The 27832-nt window shown below is 44.0% G+C and overlaps 2 protein-coding genes across 4 annotated transcripts; one reads left to right on the top strand and one right to left on the bottom strand.

Annotated features, from left to right (window-relative positions):
• The first annotated feature begins 542 nt into the window (after positions 1 to 542).
• Positions 543 to 27416, top strand: LOC113020254 (uncharacterized). Of its 3 annotated transcripts, XM_026164049.2 has the most exons (23): positions 543 to 923; positions 4236 to 4313; positions 4397 to 4462; positions 4839 to 4990; positions 5793 to 5877; positions 6637 to 6808; positions 9872 to 10058; positions 10977 to 11070; positions 15629 to 15727; positions 17077 to 17133; positions 17234 to 17302; positions 17392 to 17481; positions 17561 to 17670; positions 17864 to 18359; positions 18524 to 18562; positions 18648 to 18740; positions 18859 to 20895; positions 20981 to 21128; positions 21215 to 21332; positions 22049 to 22208; positions 22746 to 22847; positions 26503 to 26589; positions 26955 to 27416. In XM_026164049.2, exons 1-23 carry the CDS (start codon positions 795 to 797, stop codon positions 27093 to 27095), a joined length of 4809 nt encoding a protein of 1602 aa, XP_026019834.2. In that variant the 5' UTR covers positions 543 to 794; the 3' UTR covers positions 27096 to 27416. The 3 variants fall into 3 exon arrangements, with proteins under 3 accessions (XP_026019834.2, XP_026019836.2, XP_026019835.2); XM_026164051.2 differs by lacking the exon at positions 15629 to 15727 and having other exon boundaries at positions 544 to 923; XM_026164050.2 differs by lacking the exon at positions 18524 to 18562 and having other exon boundaries at positions 546 to 923.
• On the bottom strand, positions 23098 to 26198 carry LOC113020255 (uncharacterized). The gene is made up of 2 exons (XM_026164052.2): positions 25890 to 26198; positions 23098 to 25449 (listed from the first exon to the last, which is right to left on the bottom strand). Exon 2 carries the CDS (start codon positions 25443 to 25445, stop codon positions 23598 to 23600), a length of 1848 nt encoding a protein of 615 aa, XP_026019837.2. The 5' UTR covers positions 25446 to 25449; positions 25890 to 26198; the 3' UTR covers positions 23098 to 23597.
• Positions 27417 to 27832: the final 416 nt, after the last annotated feature.

The raw sequence follows: 27832 nt of genomic DNA on the forward strand, positions 1-27832 counted from the left end.
TATTTTGGTACAAAGTCAGATTTCACTTATTTTATTTAAGAATTAATATTTTTATTTACTTTTTAAATTAACTTTATTAGTCAGGTGTGTGTGTGTGTGTGTGTGTGTGTGTGTGTGTGTGTGTGTGTGTGTGTGTGTGTGTGTGTTTGGAGTGAAGTATTTTGAAAAACAAAATGGTAAAAAAAAAAAACTATAATAATGAGTTTTATTTTGTAGGTGTGACCGGAAGATGAGGTGATTTCGCCGCTTTGTTTTTTTCAAACTTTATCCTCAACTTTGCTCAAATATATGTTGTTTTAAACATAATTAATTATTAATCAATCATTATTAGTTAATTAATATTCATTTCTGTAAATGTAAATTAAGAATTAAGGAAGGAAACTCCATTAATAATCGATTTTACTTTGTAGGTGTAAGCCGGAAGTTGAGCGCAGGTCTTACTTAAGCCGCTGTGAGAGAAGTAGATGACGCTGTAAACTCTACCTTTCTCTTTTTTTTTATAAAACATTACGGTTTAATGGATGTGTAATAGCTGTATGTGTTTTTTTTTAGCAGTGTGTTTTATCTTAAAGCTAAAACAAACCGTTAAAAACCAGCTTTATTTTGAAGGTTTCGATCGGAAGCGGAGTGGCGGTATCACGTCAGAGGCCATGACGACAGGAGCGCGCGGCTCAGTGTGACAGATGTTGTTCGAGGAGAAACCGCTTTACTAAACTGGGAGACGAGAAGAGGAGGAGGAGAGCGGGCCGTGTCTGGATCTGTCCCCGCGGAGGAGAAGCGGCGCTCACCGAAACATGTCCGGGGAAAAGGCGGCGGCGACTCCCTGCAGCAAGTTCCAGGCGAATATTTTTAATAAGAGCAAATGTCAGAACTGCTTCAAGTCGCGCGAGCTCCATCTGCTCAACGACCACGACCTGGAGCAGGTGAGTTCACGATCACCTCAGGTGCTCCTGTCATAACGTTTAGCCACTTTTGTTTGGATTAGTGAGCTTTCTGGATAAAAAATGTTATCATTAAACCGCCAGCTTTAGTCTAAAAACATGCAAATATTAAATATGAAGATGCTAACTTTAAGATTTCATTTTGGTTGATCAGTAAAAGAATCAGAAAAGGTCATATTTTGTTTTATTTTATCTCTGAAATGTTCTTGTCAGGAAGTCTATATATTCAAAGTGTCCCATGTCTCCCAGAATATATAAAAGTCCCACATCAGCCTCCCTTCAAGTCGAAAGGGCCACAAGGTCCACATAAAACTATAAACTATAAATAAAACTTATTTTCCGTGGTCTTCGGCATAAAAATCAGACTTTTAAAGTTATTTAATCTTTATTTTACCAAACCAACGGTTTATTTTTTATTACGTTTTTAATTAATGGATTTCTAGATTTACTATGTAACATATTCTCTTTATTTATTTATTTATTTATTTATTTTAACATGATTTTTTTTAAATATTTCTTTACTTTTAGATTATATGGTATAATTTTATATAGCCTAAAATATTACAAATGTAAAAAACTTAAAAAGAAATGTTGACTTTAAGTTTTTAGTTCATTTTTAAACCATTTCATCAATGTTAGGAGCTGTGTCCAAATGAATAACTAAGGTAGGTGGTAAGGGATCGGGGTTTGTTTTATTATGTGAAAAATGCTTCCACAGCTATGCAAAAATATGGCTGGGTAATGAGTTTCCTAGGACAAGGGAGAAACAAAAATTGAAACTCTGCACCCAGAATAGATTAAAAGTCATGACTAATTCTGTGATTTCACCACCCAGCCCCACTACACTAACCTCCCTGCAGTCCCTTATCCCATTGTTCTGCAGAGTAGCAGTCTTTGGAAACCCGAATATGTAAATGAACTCTGATTAAATTACATGATGTGATTAAGACTGATGCATCAATGCATAGATAGTGTTTACTGTTAATTCTGTTAACTGTTATTCCAGTTAAAGGTGTGCTGTTAGGGTTGTTGCTTTGTATTTTGGGATCAGTACTTATAAATAGTTACTAAGCAAATCTAATGGAATAAAAGATTTAATTCTGTTTATGAAGGAACGACTGGGAATTCATTGGTTTTCTGTTACTTGTAAATTTTTTAAATGCATCAATCTGTCAAACAAAAGCCTGAGGAAAAAATAAATTACATCATCTTTTTACCAGGCGTGCTTCAGCCCTGTGTACTTAGTGCTGAGCAAAACATGTCAGGACTGAAAACACGCTTATGAAGGCGAGGTGATGTAAGGAGGTGATAGTGACAGCTTCCTACATGCCTCACATTGTTCAAATATGCCATCACTTTGTGTCCCCCCTCCCGCCTGCTTTTGCCGGGCCCTGTAATTTCAACACCGTTCATCAAACCTGCAAACACCAGTGACGTTGCAGGCTCAGAGAAAACCACCTTGTTTTGCTGTAATTGTGGCACTTTTCCCCAGCGTTTTAATGTTTAAAATGACTTTGAAAACAAAAGAACCCAAGTGTCTGAGACAGGAAGAAGCACAAAGAATATAAATATGTTTATTTAATACTTTTGGGTCACCACAGCGGGTAGCTCACCATGTTTGATACAGCAGATTTTTTTTTCTTTTGGCCAGATGTCCTTCCTGACTGAATCCTAAGGGGATTTGCGTCTCCCCATGGAATCAAAACCAGGGATCTTTTGTTTGTTAGGCGAATGTGTAAAGCATGGCATGAGTTAAAAGTGAAAACTAAGTACAACCTCACTTAGAGGGCAAACACCACCCAGGTGCTACTGATCAATGCTCAGACCCAAGAACTCAGTCTCAGTCTCTACAGGCCTCAGCTAGCAGGATAAATGTTCAAGTTTATGAGTGTAAAATTAGAAAGAGACTGAACAAGTGTGGATGGTTTGGAAGAGGTCCAGGATAAATGAAAATATCTGTAGGGCTTATGTTTGCAAAGCTTTCTGGAACAATGTTTTTAGACTGATGAGAGTAAAGAGGAGATGTTTGACCACAATGCACGCAACCAGACTTATCATATCAACATATCAATGCCTCATACCAACTGTCAGCACAGTGGTGGAAGGATGAAGATTCGGGCACCTTGTGTTCATTCAGTAGACTGTGAACTCCTCATACCAACGTGTTCTAGAGTCAGATGTGAGGCAATCTGGGTGATTGAGCAGGAGAATAATCCAAAACACACCAGCTGATAAAGAAAAGACTCAAGGTGGTGGAATAACTCAAAGTCCAGACCTCAAACTGACTGAGACTCTGTGGTCGGACCTGCAGACAGCTGAACGTAAAGCAGTGCTGCAAACCTTAATGAACTGAAGTGACATCGTAAAGACGAGTGGGCCAGACGTCCCCCACAACCATGCAAGTCTGAGATATGTGTGATTCTGTTTTTTTATGAGGGTTTTGTGCAGCTCCTGAAGAGTTACAAGGTTGTTTTTGTAAATTTAAACTAAAGTCTGAATAAGTTATTCTGTACTTTTACTGAAAATTACCAGGGGAAACACATCCCAGGCTATTTATGTGCTTACATCTGACTTATGCTGTGGCACTGTTATTGCACTACAGTACTGCTGAATGAGTTATTCTGTCTCATCAGAGAACATGGACTGAAAATGCCCTTTGTTTTGCTCTGCTGCCTGTGAGCTGCAGTCTCCGATAAAACACTGTTAGGTACTTTTTATCTGTCAGATGTAAAAGGCTGATATTGCCGCCACGCTGCCGGCAGGGCGGGCAGGTGGGTAAAGTGGAAACCCAAGTTTCTGAATGTGATAACTCAAGAACGAAGCGACGTAGGAGTTTCAAATTAATCCCATAAGTGTATCTATCAGGAGGCTGAGGGGTACCACTGAGCGCTGCCAGTGTTTTCTTCAATGTTCATAAATATCATTATTACACATTTTCTTGAAATATTGTGATATAGTTTTGTGGCTACCCATGCATCAGGTTATTGCTGCTAAAGGTGGTTCTACAAAGTGCTGGATCACTGATGTACTGTCACTCAGAAAAAAAGTTTAAACCTGCTGAGACGCTTTATATTTCTAAATTAAAAAACAAACAAACAAACATGTGAATATTGAAAGAGGAAAAACAAAGAGCCCACAGATCCACGACGTAACAGAAGGTGTTTTTGGCGGGTTTGTACATGTTTCTGTTGTCAGACTACAGGTTCAAATCCCACAACAATAACAACAGGCATCAAATCCACACAGTTCAAAACACTGACTAATATATGACATCACTGTCCTGTGCCCTTCCAGGCCAAACCCATCTATGCAGGCTGGCTGTGTTTGGCTCCAGAGGGGACAGATTTTAACAACCCGATGCAGAGGTCAAGGGTAGGTCAACTTTTTAAAAAACACACGAGTGTGGCATTAGTGTGATCCTGTGGTGATTTTAGTTTCCTGTCCTTCATCGTCAGAGATGGCAGCGGCGCTTCTTTATCCTGTACGAGGACGGCAGCCTGAGCTTCGCTCTGGATGAGCTGGTGAGAAACAGCACAGATACTAAAATTACAAACAAATGCAAACATAAAACATAACACGGAGTGTACAGTAAGCCCCAGCCTGTGCATGCATCTGCATCTACTGTATGTTTTGTTGGGATCCAGAAGGCATCTTTAAGCCAGATGTTGTGCACACAACCACAGCAGATGATGTGGGCTTAGCCCGTCCTTTAATGCACACATCCCCCCTCTCTGTTTCTCTGTCATCCCCTTAAATCCCGTTCCCTTTCATTCCACACTTCACACCACAAACTGCTTTCTGTTTAGCGGCCATAATCTGAAGTTTTAGTAAACATGACGTCTTAACTCGCTCTGTGACCCCTGGAGGAATAATTTGGATGTTCTGATTCTCCTGCAGCCCAGCACTTTGCCACAGGGGACGGTGAACGTGAACGTTTGCACAGACATCTTCGATGCAGAGCCCAGGACGGGCCAGAAGAACGCCCTCTGCATCGTCACCCCAGAGCAGGAAGTATTCATCCGTGGTGACAATAAAGACATCATTAATGGGTCGGTATAAAAACCTCAGAGAAGCGTTAAAAAAAGAGATTGCTGACATGTGTGGGCACAAATGAGCAAAAAGGGAGAAGCTTTCTTGAAAACATAAGTTGAAAAAAAAAGCCTTTATTTTGAAAAGTTGGCATGTTAAAGGCCAGCGGTAATTTACTATGACTAACTAAGGGCCTTTATTCTGAAATTCTGACAGCCTTGAAGCATCTTCATTGCTTCCTGTATCTAACTACAGTCTTTTGTTTTGAAAACTGGACATATAAGTGCATTTTGATAAATTCGTCTAACTCAGGTCTTGTTTTATGTCAAACATAAGACTCAGGGACCAAAATCATCCCAGTAAAATCTACAGTCTGGCCCCCTGGATGGCTATGGAAGGCCACCCGGACATTTAACGGCTTTTTCATACATTTAATAAGTTACTGTTTTTTCCATTTTTATCAGTAGGTTTGTTTTTTTGACAATTTAAGTCAAGAGACATGCTGACATATTTCTTTCATTTACTGCAAAAGGATTTTTTATCATGTACAAAAACTGAAATAGATTTTTGAAATTACTCTGCTTATTATTATATTAAGATGAAATGTGTAGTTAAACTTTATTACAATGAGAGAAAGCTCAGTTTCATTCCTCAAGATCAAATGAGCGTGACAACTCTGATCTAAATAGGGCTTCACATTTAGAAACTCTCACATACCTCTTGTCATCCTGGTAGCTTTCTATACCTACTTGGAGGCTTTTATTTTGAAAAGAATTACATTTAGAGGCGTCCTGATGGCATTGTGTCATGTTTTGTCTCCAGGTGGAGTGAGCAGCTGGCAGTTTATCTGCGAACTCACAAACAGAATCAGAAGAAGAAACGCAAAGTTGAGCCTGTGGCCAACCAGGTATTGTGCTCATGTGTTAAAGTGTCCAGTTTTTGTGTTCACGCATGCTGATTATGAGACTTATTTCAGACAAGTTTATACCAAAGAATCAAGACTGGTCTTATTAAGATGAAAACCACAAATGTGCCAGTAAATAATCACCTGTCAGGAGACGTTTAGACGATACTTCCTCAGTGAAAACCTGAAAGAAACACCAAGGAAGAAACTTTCTGATGCCTTTGAAAGTTTCAACTTCATTTCCAAATGAAGACAGAAGAAAAGAGTTTAGAGAACTCTGAGTGAAATCAGAGGAGTTCATGGTGACTTTCTAAAATATGTAACCGTAAACCAGCTTTGCATGATTCACAGATCAAAATAATCCTTATTTATCTGACTCTTAGCCTCAGTGCAGCCCCTCAGTTCATCCTCTGTTTGAAAATACTCTGAAATAATGTGTTTTAGCTCCTCCCCATTTAAGCCAGCTTTCCTCCGATTGGCTGCCCCTCCTAAACAGCAGGTAGTTTGTGGATCTGTGGTCAGAAATTAGGCATATCCCCCCTCCATGACATCACAGAGACACAGTGACAAGAGTAGAAAACAGTGTCTAAAAAATTAGTGTTTAGAGCAGAATGAAGCATATGAGAATGTTTAAAGTGTCTGTTATTGTACAGAATCTGTTTTCAAACATGAATGAACTGTTAATTTACAGCCACATTATTGTACCTGTATTAATTTAATGTTAAAAGTGTGAATTTTCTTTGTCTCTCTAACAAACTTCAGGAGCCCAGTCCAGCAAAAATGGTAGCAACCGATCCGAGTTTTCCATCCTCGGGGAGGGACCGCCCAGAGCCCGGCCAGTGGCAGGAAGACCAGCGGGACGGGGGGCCAGATGTGACTCCCATCTGGACTGTCACGGACACCGAGCATCTGGGCCCTGAGCGGACCCCTGCAGGTGCAGCGGAGGAAACCATACAAACACACACACAGGCTTTCATGTCTATCAGCCAATCACAGCCGTTTCCTGTCCTCTCGCACCATCCTAACGTCCTGCAGATGTTCGCACACTCGCAGATTTTTATTTGTCCGTTTCGTTTAACCCTCCTCTAACCAGGCGTACCGGCTGAGCGCTCACTCGCGGGCAGTCGGGGGAACGGGCTGGATGAGTTTCTGTTTTAACAGGAAGTGGAGTTACTTGGAGAGATGTGCAGGAAATCCTGAGCCTCTGACCTTCAGGCATCATAAAAGCCAAACGGCAGACATGAGCCCTCCAAGGCCTCTTAAACAAGTCCTAATGGGCTTGATGTTCGGCACAGGGCAGGTATTTTTCCCTGCTGGAGCTTCAGGCTGCGACAAAATGGACACGAGTGCCCATCTGGCATCAGGCTTGTTGCATAGTCTGGAAAGGTCCCATAATGAAGTTCTGGATTAACTCCTGCTGACTCTGACTACAGGCTGCTTCATTAGAGAGATGGAGGCTAAACACAAAGCTCCCTCTGTCAGGATTCCCCTGCTTAACAGGCTCTCCTCTGGGGAACTCATCCAGTTTTTTAATTTCTTTTGCACATTTATCCCATTTCATTATGTTTTCAACATTTGGAGATTTCTAATGTTTACTGAAACAAACACATCAGCTGAGATTTCAGTCAGTTGATTCTTTGACCTTCAAGTTTAAAAGCTCTGCGTTTTCAGAAACAAATACTTTTTAAATGGCTCTACAGATGCTCTCAACCATTTTTAGACAAAAATAAAAGATCGTAAAACTTGACCGTTAGTTGTGCAGGTTCAGGGAATAATTAAATAAATAGTCGGCAGACTTATTGCTACAAATAAGGGTTAGCGGCAACCGTAAAATCACAATGGATCCACTTATTCTTAAATCAGCTTAAAAGGGAGTCTTCTACCTTTGCACTGAACAGATATCAGTTATGATGATGACGGCTTGTGGCTCGATTGTTTTGCCTGTCAATAAATGTTCAAGAAGTACACTAATCAGTACATGCTGATGCTTTCTTTGTTTCCAGACTAGGCAAACAGAAATCCGATAAACCCGAGTTCAGACTTGTTGTTTCATATTGTTGACATGTCAAAGTTTTTTTTAGTTTTTTACAGAGTGGATTTTCTTTTGTCTTTAATAAAATGTTTAAACGTTTGGTGAATGTGCAGTCCTGTGAAAAAAGTGCGCCTGGTTTTTTGGCGGCCTGTAGAACCACCTTTACCAGCAACAAAACAATCGTTTTCTGTACGACTTTATCAGTATCGGCAGAAAACGTGAACTTTGGTCCAGTCTTGTTTGCAGTGTGGCTTCAGTTTATGGAAGTTTGCAGTCCTTAATTTATGCACAGCTCTTTAGCTCTTCAGTCAGGTTGGAGATTTGCTGCTGTGCTGAGGATCATTGTCCTGTTTCATTTGCTCCAAGCTTTAGCTGCCATACAGAACGCCTCACGCTTGACTTTAGAATACTTTGGTTTACACAGGAGTTCGTGATTGAGTCAGTGACTGCAAGGGGCCCAGGTCCCGTGGCCAAACATCTCCACATTGGCCTCGCTTGTCCACGGCACGTTGTTCTAGAAGTCGATGCAGCTTTGCCAACTAAACCATGCTGCCGCGGTTTTCTCCTGGCAACACTTCCAAACACGCCGCACCTGTTCAGTCGTTTTCTAGTTGGACTGTTATGAACTTTAACCTTTAACATGCTGACAGAGGCCTGCAGAGTCTGAGATGGAGCTCTTGGGTCTTTTACAGTTTCCCTGAGTATTACCTGACCTTGGGGTGAATTTGCTGGGACGTCCACTCCTGGGAAAAACTGCAAAGTGTCTTGAATATTTTCCACCCGTGACTCTTTCTCACTGTCGAATTATGGATCTTTACAAAGGGCCTGATAACCCTTCCAACACTGCATGGGTAACATATATCCCCACAAAGCTTCCTAAGTCGAATACTTAAATTAAGACCTGCACATTAGAGAAAATTTACTGACTTAAACTCGACGGGAAATCTTTGAAATCTGTCTTTTCTGCTTCTTTAGTCGGGCTTTGCTTTTATTTTTGCGCTTTCACAGTGTTGTCAGTGTTAATGGTCTCTTTGTATCGTAGCAGCCAAAACAAAATGATTAATAGGCTGTCATACAGTAAACAGAGTACTTCTCTGTTGATGCTACCATAGCAACTTTACAGCATTAACTCTAAATGTGGGATTATCCTCTCCACAATGGGGAGGAAGCGAAAACACCTGAACCATCTGCATGACTTTTTCTGCGTGTTTTTCCCAAGAGAAGCTGCTTTAAAGTCATTAAAAATAGACACAGAATGATCGGATTTAACTTTCTGCTTAATTCATTTGCTCATCGCGAAAAAAAAAAAAAATTTCATTCAGACGCAGCCAAAGGAAGGTTATTTCCATATGCAGAGCTGCCTATGTGACACAAATTATTACAGAAACTGCAAGAAAAGGTGGAGCTGGGGTGGAAGTGGGTTGAATGTGTAGCAGAAACTGTAGGAAGTCGAAAGCAGCTGAAAAAGTTAAAGAGAAGAAAGTGACAGATTTGTGTATTTGAGGGCCTGTAACTCAGACTGTTTGTGTAGTGTGAAGGTACACTACACAGTTACTGTAGAGTGAAAATCTGCTGATTTTAAGGGGCAGTGATTTTCCTTTCACCCTGTGATTTATGGCTTATCGCACTGTTGAACTGATGCAGTGATGACAAGCTGATAAAAGTCTGAATATAAAGCATCAGCTTGACATTGTTCTTTTTATCAGAGTGGTAAAAAACTGTGATTTTTGTTATTTTAAATGGTGCTGAATGAGGTAAAACACTGATGTGTTGGTGTTTCCTTAAAAGCCGGCGGGAGAAGGTTGGGATGAGTGAAATGATTTGTGGTTTGTGAATAAAGCTTGGCTGAGGTTTTATGGCAAAGGGACGCCTAATTTCGTGGACTTAAACCAAGCTGTGGTTTGATGTTCCTGCTCTCTGATGATCTAACAGTCTGAAACTTTTTTGTGTTGGTTTTATCTCCAGGCAACGCCTCCTCCTACCTGTGCCTGGACCCCAGGGGCTCTCTGACCTCAGCCGGCTTCGGCGGCTCGGTCGGGTCTTCAGACTTGGCGGCCTCTGAAAGCTCCGACACCGGCAGAAACAACCGGCTGACTGAACCCAACAACATCCAAACATCAGCAAACAACAAGAACCAGAGGCAGTACGGGAGGTTAGAAGCGAAGCTGCTTCCTGCTCATTTTAAACATCTTATGATTACATAAATCTTCGTGTTTTGGAGCAAGCAGCTTTTTCTTTTCTTATTTATGTTTGTGTGTAATCTGTGGGTAACTCATCAGAGCCATTTAAAGTGCACTGGCAGAGAAATGTGCAAGCAATTAGCACAAAGGACATCCAATGCCTCCCCCAGCATAAAGCCGAACAGGCATCACACACCGCTAAACGGCAGATCAAAGCCTCACGCTCTACCCCTCCATTAGAGATCTGACTGCTGCATTTTTATATTTAGCCAAGAGAAACCCTCCCAGTTTGTGCCCCAGCAGCATGCGAACGGGTCACGTGAGGAGAAATCATGTCAGCTCTTCGCTCTTGTTGCCTTTTTGGGAAACGAAAACACAAAATCCTTATCCCTCCCCCCCAAATAAGGTCAGAAATTCCAAAACGCTGGTGTAATTAGATATCCTCGGCATTGTTTCTCAGGACCTCAACACTGACAGTCTGCCTGCCAGTCAGGGAACGAACCTCAGTTTGAGGGCACGGAAGTGTCTGAACCCACCAAATCCTCACATTCAGAAAGGAGTTAAAGAAACCGGCCTCTTATAAAAAGCCCCCACAGTGTGCTGGACATGACAAGAAGAAACACTCAGTTCATTTCAGGTTCATCCAGGTTTACTTTAAAGGTGACACAGCCTCATGTGTCCTTATCTATATGAATACCACAAGTCTGGGTTTATAGTTCTTCTGTTTGGTGACTTTTGCCTCGATTTAATAGAAAAATGCCATTTTTGACCTTTTGAAATCCCGGAGGATGAATGTGAGCAGGAGAGCATCCACAGACTAGTATAGGATCCCGTTAAGGTCCTTGTACCTGAGTGGAAGGAGAATCTAATCAGCTCTTCCTGTTTTCCAGCAAAAACAGATCGGAGGCCACCAGGAAAGAGCAGGAAACGGGAGCATCCATGTTGAGGACGGGCAGGAGCGAGACTCGTACCAACAAACGAGAGGTGAGATGTAAAAACTGCTTCTGTGACACAGAACCTGCATCTGTTTTCCTTTCTCTTTAAATGAGTGGTCAGTGTGAGTGTCTGAAACTGTGAGCCCAAAAATCTGCGACGTCCAGCTTCTTTTACCCCATCTTCATCTTCATCTTCAAGCGTGCTGAGTTTCATAAAGTTTTTTCAAATATCCTCTAAATTCTAATAGAAAATATTTTTATTGGAGAGTGAAATCCTTCCAGCATGTTTCAGGTTTTCTGTGAGAAGCCCTCTTTAAAGTCAGTGATTAATGGGGCGTGTCGTTCAGTTTCTGCAGGTTTCTGCATGTTCATGCATTTATGAAACAGTACTCAATATTATGCAGCCATGAGAAAAAGAAAGTTTTCCCAGGACTCTGGAAAAAACTCAAGTCCTGAGACAAACAAAGTACATCCCAGTGTTCAGTAGCTTGTACAGTCACCTTTAGCAGGTCTAACTTCAAATAACAGTCTTTAACATCGCTGTGGAGGCATTTTGTTCTTCTTCCCACCACAACATTTCAGTCAGAGTGAGGTCTGGACTTTGACCGGGACACTGCAGCTCCTCCGTTCTTTTCCTTTTCAGCCAGTCTGCTGTAGATTTGCTGCTGAGTCACATCTGACTGATTATAAAGAGAAGCTCATCATCAACTCAGAGGCTGCAAGATGCCCAAATCGTCATCCCCCCACCACCGTGCTGACTGTGCCTGTGGGGTGTTTGGTTTACAGTTTAAAGATAGTGTCATCATTGATGTTATTTAATATGTTTGTAATACATTTGTCTCTTAATTTTATACCATGCTTTTCACCTGTGGAAGTGAAAATGGCATCACACTTCAAGGGTTTTCCTGATATTGAAAATCTAGCATCATAACAACCCTGGTTTACAAACACAGCTCATTCTTTAAAACTAGTTTAACCGTCAAGTTTCTTAATAGACAATGGGACGTATTTATCTCGTGGCCTTCCTGCGGAACTTGGCTGGCTTTGGGAGGCAAAGAGAAAGATTCAGTTAAAATATCTGAGTGAGGTTTTCTTTCTTTGTTGTCAAACTGGGCGACGATATTTAGAACCTGGTCTATCCAGTTATTATTGGAGAAGGAAGACCTGAACAGGTTGTCAGTATCACAGGAGTAAGAGAGTGAAACACTCATAGTCCTGTGTGGACACAAAAAAAACCACATAGCCAACCAGCCACTGGATTCAAACCCACAACCTTCTTCCTGTGAGGTGTGAGAAGGCTTCATATTCAGCTCATCTGTAAAACACCGCTGGGCTCTGGTCTCTGCTTAATAACCCACATTTTCTTTTTAACAATTCAAACGAATGTTTTTCATTTGAATCATGTTTAAAGTTAAAGGAATGCCCCTTTAAAAACAAAAAAGATGGTGTTCTTTAATAATTTTGGTAAATAAATGATGTTTTTGCCATGAGCGGGCAGCCGTACTGACCGCTGGCCACTGTAATATTCAGTATACAGACAGAGAGCGCTGTGAACTGGTGACGGCACAGACAGACGGAAACATCCAAAAATTAGAAAACTAAAGACAAGAACAAACACAGAGACAGTGTTGTTATGTAATGTGTAACTGGGAGGTTGGTTTCACATTATTACAAAAGAGGCCTATTTTTAACCCGGTGAGAAAAGAGTAACAATAAACAACAAGATGAGAAAAATTCTCAGTGAAATCGTTTATTGTGGTGAGGCTGTGCAGGAGCGCAGAGCTTATAATAAAAACGTGATTGAGAAAATAAAATTTTAAGTCCTTCAACGCCGGCATCCAACAATTAAAAACCCGCTTCCTGCCTGTGGTCGTTGGCTAACCGTGAACAGGTAATGATTAATCCTAGCGTGGGTTTGCCGTGATTCAGACCAGCCGTCGTATCCAGCTGTGCTCAGGCTGCACCGGGACGGGCCGCGAGGTTGGACTGGTTTGAACATGACTCAGGCAGCAGCCAGGTGTTATCCATGAAAGACGTCACTCTGAGGCCGAAGGTCCGACCTGATCAAACGCTGCCCAGAGTTAGACGGAGAGTTAGGAAAACTCCCAAATTACAGTCTGAGGCTGTTTGCTTCAGTCTGTCAGTGTGGGTGTAAACAACCCGAGGACCCGTTCAGGTCTTCAGAGCGCTCATTCGGTCTAAGCCGGTGATGAGAGCGTGGCGTGAAACGCGTGGACGAGCCGTTCGGGCCGTGTCCGGGCATGACTTTCTTCACATGAGCGAGCACATGTGTCGGCAGGTGGGAGGGAGGCTGGTGATTCACTGTGAGCAGAACTGGTTTTGATGCCCTGAAGCAGTTCAGACGCCGTTCCTCTTTATTTTCCAGGGATTCGGAATAAACCAATTAAATGTGAGGACCCGAGGCGCTCGGGGATTCTTCGCGATTCTCTTGAAGTGCTGCTGACGGGCTGAAGAAACACATGATGTCATGTATTTACTGATAAACTCGGAGGAATGAGCGCCTCCCGGTTTCCAAGCGCACATCTGTTTGTGAATGCTAGTCAGTGTGTCAGGGCTAGACCCCGGTGATTAAGGAGGTGAGCAAACCCCAGCAGGAGTCTGTGTGACGGCAAAACACAAACATTCCCACGGATGATACTTAAAGCGAGATCACCTGTTAAACTGGGCTCACTGTAGTAAATATCCAGAAATGTTTTCAGGATTTTCTGTTTCTGAAAGGAGGGTTTAGTAGTTCAGATTCCTCCTGATGAGCCAGAAAAGCAGATTTAAAGGAGAGTCCATTAAACGAAGCAGGAGAGGCCTGTGGGCAGCGTGTTGTGCAGCACACATGAGATTAACTCGCTGTTTCACAGAGGGACCATCGACCGAGCAGCAACCTTCAGCCAAAAAGCTGGCCCTCCTCTCATGTCCACCTGAGGCATTAGCCTTACGGCACATGAGATCCCTGCTTTACCCAGTGAGTTACACCGGCACTGGAGCTCACTGGTTTCTGCTAATTCAAGTCAACTGTCATTGTGTTGTTGGTGCCTCTAAATTTATTTATGACTCATAACATGGCTCACTTTGTGTGCTGACTCTGCAAGAAGTCTGTGTTTGTGCATTGTACACATAAAGTTTAGCTGACAACTTTCCTCTCCATCCTCACATCCAAAATGGTCACACATGGCTTCACATTTCTAAGCGGGTTCACTGCCACCCCACCCCCCAACCGACTGAGGTCTACCCCACCTGGGACAGGTGTCTCTGAACCAGTAAAAAAAATGGATGAATGGATTTTATAACGGACAGTCAGATCTCAGACTGCCGTCTCCAGGCAAGTTTCTTTTCCCCTCAGCTGTAAAAGACTGATGGGTTTGTTTGTCACCCCGCTGGGCCGGTGGGGAGGTGGCATGGACACTCAAGTTTGAGAACTTCTGTGTGAAGTTCACGTGTTCCCCCGAGGCCTGTTTGGGCTCTCTCCAGGTACTCCGACTTCCTCTTGCAGCTCAAAGATGTACACGTTGGATTAGCTGGTGATCTTTTTTAAATTGGTCGTGTACAGTGAGTAAACAGCGTGAGTGCATTACATTAGTCTGCTTCCTTCAGCTCTTTATTTTAGTTTGTTCTCTCCTTTCACAGTAAATCGTTGTTTTCAGCAGCCGGAGCTGCTGCAGAAACATTGTTAAATCACAGATGGTCGTCTCAGTGGCCGCGGTTAATCTTTGATTAAACACACTCTCCTTTTCCAGAGGATTTACTTTTTAAATACAGCAGCAGCAGAATATTTAGGCCCACGCGTTCATTTATGTGTCTTTGGGTGCGTTTGTTTTTCTAGTCATGAGAAGGTCAAAAGAGCCTGTCTGGAGATTCTCGAGTCAGCCTCTTCTTCTTCTTCCTCACTTCCTCCCCCTCGGTTTTGGGAGGCCTTCAGGGAACAGAGGAGCGGCTCTGTCTGCAGTCAGAGCGCCGCGCTCCTCCGTGTGTCGGGGCTTTGGATACTTTTCAATATAAATGCCAGGAAAAAAACCACAAAGAATGTTTTGTTGTGATTAAACTGGACATTTTTCCCCTTTAAAGTGGTTATATAAGGAAGAAGAATGAATCTTTTGAACAGCGGAGGCTCAAGTAAACAAAAAAAGGGGACCCTTGTTTCACTTAATGCGTGTAATCCAGAGTCTGATACGTGCTGTTAGAGCCGGCATGAAATCTGATCATAACAGGCGTGCGGCAATCTCACTCTGAGTTTTGGAGCATCATTTTGAAAAGTAAGACTAAAGCTGCAGAGTCCCGGGGATTATTTATCCTCTAAAACCTTTTTCATGCATTCCACGGTCAGACCCGCTTCAGCGAGTGAGAGTTTAACAGGCAGTGGAGAAAAGCCCGCCGGGCTCCCCGTGGTGCTCCGCGGCGGGCCTAATCCTCACAGCTGACGTCTGTGCCAAGCGTCCAGACTATCGGTTACTCTGGTTGGTGGAATGCAGGCAGCACATGCAAACAGCCTCCGTCCTGATTGAGGAAACGCGTCACGTCTTCTCATCAGTGAAAGCCTTCCTGTGAGGGAAGTTCTTATAAGTTTAATTTGGGCTTCTTTTTTTTTCCTTCTGTAGAAACTTCAGTCGTGTGGAGATTCGTCCTCTCTCGTTGCCCCCCCTCCCCAGAGAAGAGCCAGGTCTCTGGACCACAGGACATCAGACACGGCCATGACGGTGAGCCACTGATCCGAGGGCAGTTTGAGCCTCGAAGTTTCCAGAAGTGACTCTAAGCACAACTTTTTACTCATACCTGATACTGATTATTGATCTGATCCCAGCAGAAAGCTGAGGTAGAGACCCTCCTCTTACCTGTAAGGAAACATCAGGGGAAGCGTCGTCTGTTCTGACCTTTTCAGGCACGTTTAAACTCGCTTTGACCAAAAACGTTTGCAAACACACAGAGAGAAGCTGTCGGTGGAGCAGGTGTGACATGCCTCCAACTGCTGAAACTCTACTCTGCTGACCTGTGGCATAATAAACACAGTCCTACAGATCAGTCAGGCTCAGACTGATATCTGATTCAAACATGAGATGGTGTGGAGTTCCCCCCTCCTACCCAGCCCTCAGTTTTGCAAATGGAAATACTACAGTACTAAAAATCGATCTAAACCTACCTGGGCCTGTCTGTAGAAGTAACTGCCACCCAAATGTGCCACTTTTGGCAAGCCGTGCAACCAAGTGTTTGTGGTAAAAAAAAAACATCTCAGTCTTACGAAACTCCAAAACCTTCATTTTGTTTTTGTTTTTTGAGCACGATGGGCAAGTCATCCAGGTCCTGAAGGAGCAAAACAGCCCCAGACCATCACACTACCACCACCATGTTTGGCTGTTGGTGCTGAATGTTGTGTTAGCTTTACGCCAGACGTAACGGCAGTCAACTCAACTCGTTAGTCCACAGAATTTTTCCCAAAAGTCTTGGGGGTCGTCCAGACGTTTTTGGGCAAAAGAAAAACAAACCTTTGTTTCTTTTTGGTCAGCAGTGGTTTCCTCCTTTCAACTCTCCCATGGATGCTATTTCTGCCCAGTTTCTTTCTGAATGTTGAATAATGAACTCTGACCTTAACTGAGCCACGTGAGACCTGCAGTCCTTTAAATGTTGTTCTGGATGCTTTTGTCTCTTGGAATAATTTTGATAGGCCGGCCAATCCTGGGAACGTTCACCGCTGTTCCAAGTTTTGTCTCTCACCGTGGTTCACTGGAGTCCCAGACATGGCTTTGTATCCCTTTGAGACTGATAGATGTCAGTGACTTTGTTTCTAGAGATCGCAGCTGCTTTTTGTCAGACAGGTTTATTTAAGTGACTTCTTGATCCAGCCGGTCTGACAGTGTGGCCGAGTGTGAAGTCAGCTTTTCAAATCATTTAAAAACTGCATTTTGTATTTACTCGGTTTGTCTTTGTCTAGTATTAAAATTGATCACATAAGTAAACTACTGGTCAAAAATGATGGAAGCAACAAACAGTCTCAGCTCTTCTCTTTTCTGTGTGTTTTATTCAAACTTTGTATTTTTTATCTTCTGTACAGCCAGACTTGTTAAACTTCAAGAAAGGCTGGATGGTCAAACTGGATGAAAATGACCAGGTAAACATTTTAAAGTAATCCAAATCTGGCTGTTTCAGGTTGTGGTGATGATTTAAAGGATCTTACCAGCCTGTGTGAAATGTGCTTTGCTTCCCTCTAGTGGAAGAAATATTGGTTTGTGTTGTCGACTGACAGTCTGAGATACTACAAGGACTCGACGGCCGAGGAGGTACTTTAAACCCGGCTTCATAAAGTAGAATATAAACAGTTTTTGTGCATTTCCAGATCTTCACCACGTTTTCTTTCGTCTCCTCACAGGCCTCAGATCTGGAAGGAGAGATCAACCTAATGAAGTGTTACAATGTGTCTGAGTACCAGGTGCAAAGAAACTACGGCTTTCAGATCCACGTAAGTCTTCGCTTCTGCATGTCATCACTTCATGTTCTGCTCTAAAGATGGAGGTTAGTCACATGTTTTTATGTCGCAGACTCCGAAGGGCGTCTTCACGCTTTCGGCGATGACCGCGGGGATACGAAAGAACTGGATCCAGGCGCTGATGAAGAACGTCCATCCGGCCAACGCCCCTGATGTGGCCAGGTGATCAAATCAAATCAAACAGGTTTTGTGCAGGTTGTGCAGTTTAAAGTGTTTACAGGTGATTTAAAGATGAGATAAAAGTAGATGAAAGATAAGGTGAAGCTAAAATAAAATGTTGACGTACTAAAAGCACTTAAATGATAATAAAAATGATTGATTATTCTTTTTAAATTTTAAATCATCCTGTTCTCAGTTTACCTGGCCAGCACATTCCCTGCAGCCCACCTGAGGTCCTCCCCAAACCAGACGTGACTCAGGACTCTCCCTCGGCCGACGTCTCCTCGGAGAGCGAGCCTCACCCCAAAGCCAGCAGCGTGACGGAAAGACGGCGCGAAGGCCGCTACAAGACCTTCGACTGGGCTGAATTCAAGCCTGAGAGCGAGCCGGCGGTGGACGCCGATCTACAGAAATCCCCCTGCTCGCTGGAGCTGGGTGACCTGGAGCGAAGGAAGCGGCGCGAGGAGAGGAGGAGGAGGTATGAGAAGATGCTGGGCTTCTCTCTGCTAGAAAAGGACGGCAGCGTCCGAGCGCTGAGTCCGAAATCGCAGCAGAGAATGGAGGAGGAGATGGAGGAGTGCTGGAAGCAGGTGGAGAAGACAATGTTCAGACTGGAGAGGACGGTCCCGCTGTTTTCTGACAGGAGAGATGCAGAGGAGATGGAGAAGGTGCTGCAGAGCTACAGGAAGGCGGTGAGTGGACTTTCAGTTTTAAAGAAGCATGACCAGAAATAAATGATAAGTTGTCTCAGAGTCTGTTGATGTGTAAGTTAAACCATAAAAACAGGTAATTATGCAGATATTATTGCAAGTATATCTTTAATTGACACAGTTGATTCTTTTGTGTTTGCTCACAGGGAAAATACAATCAGTTCGTCTGTTTCTTTTCGATACAGGTATAAAATGAAAAGTAAGGCTCACCTGATGGAGGGTGTGTGAGGCTGTGTAGATTAACTCTTTGTGTACTTTGTGTTATTGGAGGTGGAAGATCTGAAGGTTCAGTTGGAGGAGTCGGAGCATCGACGACTGGAACTGGAAGCTCAGCTCAGCACAGAAAGATTTCAACATCAGCAGGTGTGAGAAAGCAGCTTTTATCTCAGACACTCTTTGGTGTTTGATGTTTGTTGTGTTTGACTGACTTTGATTGTTTCAGTCGGGTTTCTGTAGTTTTATGACCTTTTTTTTTTTCCAGCTGGATTCTCCCGTCAGTCCTGAAGCTGATTTTTACCCATCAGATATGAAAGAAAAGCCACTCAAAGACCCGACGAAGAGCCTAAAGGAGGCGTACAGAGAGCTCCTGCAGCAGCAGAACGTCATGAGACAGAACATGATGGAGCAGCTCGGCCAGGAAACACCTTCACCAACACCACAGCTGCCCAGCATCTGGCTCTGCGATACAGGGGGCGAGCTGCAAGAACTGGAGGATTTATTATCTGAGACAGCGGCCTCACCTTTACTGTCACCTGCATCAGACAGCCAACACTCTCAGAGTGAGGGAATGAGCTTCGATGACAGGACAGCCGACCTCCAGGACCAGCTGCACACAGACGCCCGTCAGCTGTTTCCTGTCTCAGAGACACAGGCGGATAAGTTCAGCTCGTGGGCCCATGAGTCCGCAGAGGGAGACGAGTCCCAGCTGAAGCAGGTGACTCCTGATCAGGTGACCCTGGAGAAGCTTTCCCTGGAGGTGGAGCTGCTCACGAGCCAGAACGAGGCTCTGAACCAGCGCAACCAGGAGATGCTGAACCAGCTGACGGAGGCAGACCGCGAGATCGAAAGGCTGAAGGCGGAGCTCAGCAGCAGGTACTCAGAGCCCCGTGACCTCCCTGAGGTGGAGCAGCAAGGGAAGACCAGGGTGGAAGATCTGGAGATGGAGCTGAACTTGAAGAACCAGGAGCTCCAGGAGGCCCAGACGCTGATCAGCTCCCTGGAGGAGACCCTGAGGGAGACGGAGGTGCTGCTGCAGCTGAGCGACCCGGTAGGAGAGGATGAAAACAAGAAGAGGGACGAGAAACCGGAGGGATACCTGCTGCGGTGTTTCGAAGCGACCGAGGCCAAGCTGACAGAGCTGGAGAGACAGCTCGACCAATCAGAGCTGAACTGCAGGGAGCTGCAGGAAGCGGAGAAACTTTCCTGCCAACGAGCGGCGGAGGCGGAGGCTGACATCAGGAGGCTGAATGAGGAGTTAGAGAAGGAGAGGCTGAAAGGAGACAGAAGTGTTTCTGCCGAGGAAAAGACCCAGAAGGTGATCGAGGGGATGGTCGCAAGGCTGAGCGCTTTGGGGAGACTTTTAGAGGCGATCGACACGTTGGAAGGAGGTGAGGCGAAGGTGGAGGAGGGGGAGAGGAGTCCTGCTGTGGTGAGCCAGCTGGAGTGGGAGGAGGCTTTTTGGAGTTTGCTGCTGAAGAAACTGAAGGAGGATCCGTCCAAGCTGATCGAGCCCGCAGATGTGCGGGTCGGCGAGGCGGCAGAACAGATGGTGCTGGAGACACGAATGCTGCTCATAGGCCACCGTCTGCTTCAGACCGAGCAGGCGGCGCAGGAAGGCAGAGAGGGCAGACGCGAGGGCGAGGCTAACGATATAGCATTGGAAACCACGAAGACGGAGGAGGAGAGCGGCATGAGTGACTTGAGTGACTTTGAGCGTTTCAAAGCCGTCACACAGATTAAAATGTCTATGCTGGACCAGCTCGCCGCCTCCCTCAGCGCCGCCGCCGTGCACGAGGAACTCCAGCCGACAGCAGACAGACTGTATGAGTTTCACTCTTCAGATCATCCTTGGATAGCGTCGTTCATTTACTCGGCGGCAACCGAAGCACTTTACCGCCATCGATTGTGCAGGCTTTGGGCTAAATACGCCAACTGCTCAAAATGCGCCAAACTCCGGGAGGAGAACGAGGACCTCAAAGCAAAACTGTCAAACCTTGAACAACGACGCACATCGAAGATGAACGCAGGCTGCCAGACTGATGAGATTTACCTCCAGGACGCGGAGCTTCAGGGCGCAGAGGAGAGTGAAGAAGAGGAGGAGGAATTGATAGGTGAGATGGAAATCCCACAGAAGGTCTCAGATGAAAGCTTAGAGGAGAGCGATGAACCAGATGGAAACGTGGAGCTGATTTCAGCTCTGAGAAGAAAGGTGGAGGAGCTGGAGGAGCAGCTGACGGTCTCCGAGGACAAAATGACTTTGGTGCAGCTACAGCACGAGAAAGAGACGGAGAAGCTGAAGGTAGGTGCCGCTTTCATCCACTTTTGTTTGACTTCCTGTCACGAGCTTTGTGTGTGACCTGTGTGAGCGTCCGCTGTGCCTGCAGGTCACCTGCGAGCGTGGACTCGCCTGCATGGAGGAATCTCACCTGAAGGTGGTTGAGGGGCTGCAGCGTCGACACAAACAGGAAGTGGAGCGCCTCCTGGTGGACAGGGACAGACTATTAGAGGAGGAGAGTGCTGCTACTGCAACAGGTGAGGGAAAGCGCCCAGTAAGAGATGAGGTGTTGCCCAAAATCGATTCAGTTTCAAATATTCAGACTTCCTCCTCTTCCTCTCAGCGATCGAAGCCATCAAAAACGCTCACCGCCTGGAGCTGCAAAGGGAGGTGCAGAGGAGATGTGAGTTCGAGAACAGCAATGGGCTCTCAAACCTGGAGGAAGTCCACAGGCAGCACAGGTACGTGAGCATCCCAGCAGGTTTTACAAGACAGGAGGGAAACACTGGAGTTAAACCAAAATGTCATTCTGGAAAAATCATCACCGCAGGCCGGCGTCAGGACAAAGAGCAGACTGTTGATTCTGGTGGTCAAAGATGTTTTTTACAGGGAGAACAAAAGCACCTGCAGCTCACAGCTCTGTGCCAGAATCCACAGGAAACCTTTTCCCCACCAACACGGTGCTGGTGCAGAGCCTGAACTGAACTGGCTGGCAAATGTTTTAAATCCCATGATATTTTTTTTCAACAATCAGAGCCCGAAAAAATCCTACCTGCCCTCTGTGAAGGCAGGTAGGAGGTGCTCGTACATAACATAGAACATGTAAATCACAGCAGGCTCTCATACTCCCAGCAGGTTTCTAAATCAGTCTATTTTCTGATGGAAATGAGTGAAACTGGATCCAGACTGGGAACCAGCACCCTGTCATAACCGCTGCAGTTGAGTGGGAAGCAGCAGTGATGAGAATTGGCACCTTTGTCTGCTCCTCTGCATCAAAAGGAGCCAGCTGAGGTGTTTCAGGCATGTGATCAGGATGCCAGTGAGGGGTTTGGGACCCGGTGCAGGCCCAGTACAGATCGAGTCTATCAGCTGGTTTGGGAACACCTCGGTGTGCCGACAGGAGAGCTGAACAGAGAAAATACGGATAGGTTGTGACTCTCAGTGTGTGTCTTTGCAGTGAGGAGCTGGCCTCCTGCCAGCGGGAGCTTGAGGTTTTATCGCAGCAGTTTTCTCTGAAGTGTCTGGAGAACGGACATCTGGTCCAGGCTCTGGATGCCGAGAGGAAGGCCCTGTGCCAGTGCCAGCAGGAAAACCAGGACCTGAGGACCAGAAACCAGGTGAGACGCACAATGAAGGCCGTTAACGGCTTCTTCTGACATCCTGAAATTTAAAGACAGTTCAGATCACTCTCATTTTCCTCTGCAGCTTTCTGATTTAGCGTCTAAGTCTGCGGCCGCCATTGTAAAAATCTCCACATGACGATTGTTCTCTGTTTAGGTCCATTTATGCAGCCTTTGTTTACACTTTGGTGAAACACTAATCAGGATAATTCAGTGTTTTTACTGTTCCTAAGTAGATTCATGGACTTTTGTACTTGGATCATGTCAGAAATCATTCATTGTTTGAGTGTTTGTGGCTTTACAATCTTTTGCACGCACATTAAAAAGCTGAGCTGTTGTTCACTGTGAATAAAAGCTGCAGGAGTCAAAAAACAGGCGAAAGATATTCACAGACTCCAGTGAGACCAGAGGTGTGAGCTCGACTGTCGCTGTGGGGGTTTAAACATGTCTCCAAATACTTTTAAAAAAGTGTTTTTGAGGTCAGAGGTGAAGCAGCTTGATCGTTTCTCCTGTTTTTCACTTTTACTTGTTCAGGAGCTGAGCGGCCACCTGGCAGCAGAGATCACCAGACTGTGCACGCTCGCCAAACAGGACGCTCTGCCGCTCAGTCAGGGGATGGACGTGTACGAGATGGAGGTGAGTTCGGCTACTGCATGGTCATCGAGAGGATTTTAGCCACAGCTTTATTTCCAGCATTCAAAGTTATTAAAAAGGACCGAGTATGAAGAAGTCCCACCCTCTATTTTGCTGTCCAAATAGAGGGGCAGCCAATCAAAAGAAGGCTTGCATAAAGGAGGGTGGCTTTAAAAGAAAGAGGAGCTCAGGGAGAGGATGAACCTGAGGCTGCACCAAGGCCCAGGATCAGAAAAATAAGGATTATTTTGAATTGTGAGTAGGGTTGCAAAGGGGCGGAAAATTTCCGGTAAATTTCCGAAAAGTTTCCGGTAAATTTCCATGGTAAGTTAAGCTTGGGAATTTTGGAAATATTCCATATTGGAAACTGTCCATGGAAATAATGGGAATTATGGAAATTAATGGGAATTTAGGAGAACTAACTGGGAATATATTATTTCCAAGCATAAATATAAACAGAAATCATAAGAAAACCTCCATGCAAAATGTTTTCAACAGATATTTAAACAGATTTATTTGTGAGTACAGTAGAATAGAACACGTTTCAATAACTTGTTTCATGGATGAATAAAAACAGAAATGTTGAGTTCAATATTACCATCCCCTAACCCCGCTCATTCAAAAATGCCCCCTGTCCAAAAATCTCCACAAAGTCCCATTCAAAAGGTTAAATGAAAAATGCCACTTATCCTCCAAAACGTCCCATTAAACATTCAAATCTTCCTTCAAGCAATCCTCTTTTCTCATTTTTGCTCAGTCAATAGACTCTTCCTGGACCTCATCATCATCCAACAACATGTCCACTTCCTCAGCATCCAACTCTGAGTCTTCCTCTTCAGTGTCACTTTCCAGCTTTGTTGAGGATGGCTCTGTGTCAGGCTCAAAGAGCCGTAGGTTTGCCCGAATGCCGACCAGCTTTTCCACTCTCACATTTGTGAGCCTGTTGCGAACCTTTGTGTGGGTGTTCCCAAACAGTGACCAGTTGCGCTCGGAGGCGGCTGATGATGGTGGGATTTGGAGGAGGATGGAGGCTACAGGTGCAAGGGCCTCAGATTCACATAGTCCCTTCCACCAGGTGGCTGCAGATATGTGCTGGCATGACTGCCATATTCCATCCCCTTTCCAAAGGCCTTGCTTTGTTCGATACTTTGCCAAACTGCCTAGAACTTTGCCTTTATCGAGACCCAGGTGGTCAGACATGGCTGTAATGACCGCATAGGCACCGTTGATCTCTTCCCCGGAAAGTATGCCCTTGTCATATTTGGGGTCCAGCATGTATGCTGCTGCATGCACTGGCTTCATGCAGAACTCCCTCCGCTGTTCCAATGACTTGACCACAGCCGTTTCCTCTGCTTTCAGTAGTAGGGAAGTGGGCAGAATTGTCTGGATTTCTTCTTTGAGTTCTGCAAAAAGGCACTGGACATCTGACAAGATGGCACCATCCCCCTCTATCTTCGCTATTGCTGCTGCAATAGGTTTGAGGATTTTCTGACTGCTAGATACTCTTTCCCAGAACACATCATCCAAGATGACCTTCTTGATGTCACTGTCGATGCCTACAGACTGGGATATGGCCATCTCTTGCAGAGACTCCTTTCCCTCCAGAAGGCTGTCAAACATGATAACAACACCACCCCATCGCGTTATGCTGGGAAGCTTCAGTGTAGTACTCTTGTTCTTTTCCTTTTGCTTTGACAGAAATGTAGCGGAAGTTACTTGTTTGCCTTTAACATATTTCAGAACTTGCTTCACTCTCTTATTCAGAGTGTCCATTGTTTTTAGTGCCATTATGTCTTTTAGGAGAAGGTTTAGTGTATGGGCTGCACAGCCAATAGTAGTTATATGAGGGTAGGTCTCCTCCACATGTGCCCAGGCAACCTTCATGTTGGCTGCATTGTCAGTGACCAGTGCAAAAACCTTATCTGGTCCAAGGTCATTGATGATCACTTTTAGCTCATCTGCAATGTATTGGCCTGTGTGTCTGTTTTCCTTTGTGTCTACACTCTTGTAGAACACAGGCTGAGGAGTGGTGATTATGTAGTTAATAATTCCTTGTCCCCTGATATTGGACCATCCATCAGAGATGACTGAAATACAGTCAGCTTGGTCAATGGTCTGTTTCACCTTTGCTTGAACTCGACTGAACTCTTCATCCAGTAGATGAGTAGACAATGCATGTCTGGTTGGGGGAATGTATGCTGGTCGGAGAACATTCAAAAATCTCTTCCAGTACACATTGGATGTCAGCATCAGGGGTGAGCCAGTTGCATAGATTGCACGAGCGAAACACTCATCTGCGTTTTTCTGGCTAGTGTCATCCATAAAATCAAAGAATCCTCTGATGCCAGAGGGACCAGGAGCTGATGAGTGGGTATCTGACTCTGATACAGCTGAAACAGATTCATTTTCCCCTTGAGTGGAATTCCTGGCTGCTGCATGTGTTGGGCCTTGAGGAATTTTTTTGCACTTTGCAATGTGCTGCTGCATTTTTGTGGCATTCTTCACGTACGTCTTATCACAATACTTACACATATATACAGATTTCCCTTGTACATTAGCTGGTGTAAAATGTCTCCACACATCAGATAGCGCACGTGGCATTTTTCTGTAAAATAAAACAAGAGCTTGTAAAAATGCTAATGCAATGCAAGAGATCGTAATAATACAATTGCAATATGATAATAAACAGATATAAATAGTAAGGCTAGCTAAACAACTGGAATGATCTTCAAAACAAAACAACCAAATGAGGAAGCTAGCATCTTCTTTATGTTATACTAGCTATGGCTTATTTAGCATCTAACAGATGCTAGCATTTTATTTAGCATCTAACAGATGCTAGCATTTTATTTAGCATCTAACAGATGCTAGCATTTTATTTAGCATCTTATCAGATGCTAGCATTTTATTTAGCATCTTATCAGATGCTAGCATTTTATTTAGCATCTTATCAGATTGCTATCTACCAGATTAATACATTTTATGTGATATTCACAATTTAAACATTTAATGAATATATTTTCCCATAATATCATCAAAACTTACCTCACTTGTTAAGTCCACAGGCTCAAATGTGTGCCTTTAATACTCTTTGTCCTTCAGGCTCAAAAGTGTGGTCCATGTGTACATGTGATGGAGGCATGCACAGTGCCAGTAGGTGGTCTCAATAGCCATGCAGCAAGCTTGTGCTCTGTACATGTGATTAAGGAATGGCATGGATATTCAAGTGTATTTGAATTGCATTTGTTTGTTTTTGTCAATATTATGCTAAAATATACTTTCCTCAACTATATTTAAGTTCCCTAAGAAGAGCCAACCTTCAATTTTGAAAATTCCCACTTTATTCCCATAAATTCCCGTTTATTCCCATAAATTCCCGTTAATTCCCATGGAAAGATTCCATCTTTGAAAATTCCGGGAATTTTGCAACCCTAATTGTGAGTCATGCAAAGCTACTCTGGAGCTGGTGTCAACTTTCGGCATGTGATACCCTCTGGCTCCATCAACACAAACTGCAGTAAAAACTGAAATTACACCCACTCTGGTGATTCCACATAAAGAATGATGGTTTTTCATGATTGGCTCACACGTACAATATGTAAACTATGTAAATGTGCTCGTGAGCCGACTCAAAGGTTAAAAACACATTTCATTTCAGATCACGCTGCGAGTGAAGGAGTCTGAGGTCCAGTGTCTGAAGCAGGAGATCACGTCTCTGAAGGACGAGCTGCAGTCGGCTCAAAGGGTCAGTTTCACAGCAGCTGCACTAATAATACAAATATTACTAATAATATTGTAATCTGCTAGTTAACCAGTCCGTGCTGCAGAGTTTCATCTGTTTTTAAACCTCAGTGTTTGATTTTGAGAACTGAAGGAGTGCTTGAGCCTGAACAGCTCATACTATCAGACTAAATAAGCAGATGATGTTGCTTCTACCAGCGCGGGGCTTCCAAACATTAGCTGTAGTCACGATCTGTGTACAGGTGACTTACTTGCAGGGTTCGAGTGTGTTAATTAGGACTGAGGGTGATCTGTGCCTGGAGCCGATCGAATCGAGTGGACGAAACGGCTAAATAAACCAGATTTTGTTTTGTTTTGTTGGTGTGACAGGACAAGAGGAACGCGACAAAGAAGTACAAGGACATGTACACGGAGCTGAGCATCGTTCAGGCAAAAGCGGAGCGAGAGGCAGACGAGCTGAGAGAAAACCTGAGGCTGGCTCATCAGGCGCTGGGACGGACGTCGCCGTGACGACTTGTCAGTTTTATTTCCTCATTATATGCCACCTCGCCCCACAGTTTACTTCAGATTTGTATAGAGATAAAGATGTTTTTACTGCTTTAACCTTTCTGACACTGAATCTGTGATGTGTTTGTATTTGCTGAATATTACCATATAAAAAACTGTAAAATATTTGTTTTGTTGTTTGTCATTTTAGGAAAATATTTTAAATTAAACTCCTTTTCTGGCTGATACAGCTGCACTGTAATTTATATTTGTATTCAGGCTTTAACACTGCAGTGTTTTTATTGTAAAACTATTATTTTTATTAAATGAATTTGTCTCATTGAACCAGCGATGTTGTGTTCCATTGTGCTAAAGGTGAAATGCTTTTCATTATTGCACTGGGTTCCTATACAGTGGTCCGTCAGCTATCTCGGGAGTGATGTTCTAAAAATAACCCGCGATAGGTGAAATCCACAAAGTAGCCAACTTTATTTTTTACAATTATTATGGATGTTTTAAGGCCGTAAAACCCCTCACTACACACTTTATACACTTGACTCAAACAGGCACGAACATTTTCAGAATTTTCTCTCTTGTTTAAACACTCTTAAAGTTCAAACCTTCGTAGAAAAATAAGTCCAGTATTATAGAACTAAACCAAAGGCACCCGCAGGAGCCTATGACGGTGCAAAACATTTCATCGACATTGTTGTGTTTGTTGGGGAGAAAACTTACAAACATACAGTACAGCACTTCAGAGT

Source organism: Astatotilapia calliptera, chromosome 4 (genome assembly GCF_964374335.1).
Source record: "Astatotilapia calliptera chromosome 4, fAstCal68.1, whole genome shotgun sequence".
Classification (NCBI taxonomy): domain Eukaryota; kingdom Metazoa; phylum Chordata; class Actinopteri; order Cichliformes; family Cichlidae; genus Astatotilapia; species Astatotilapia calliptera.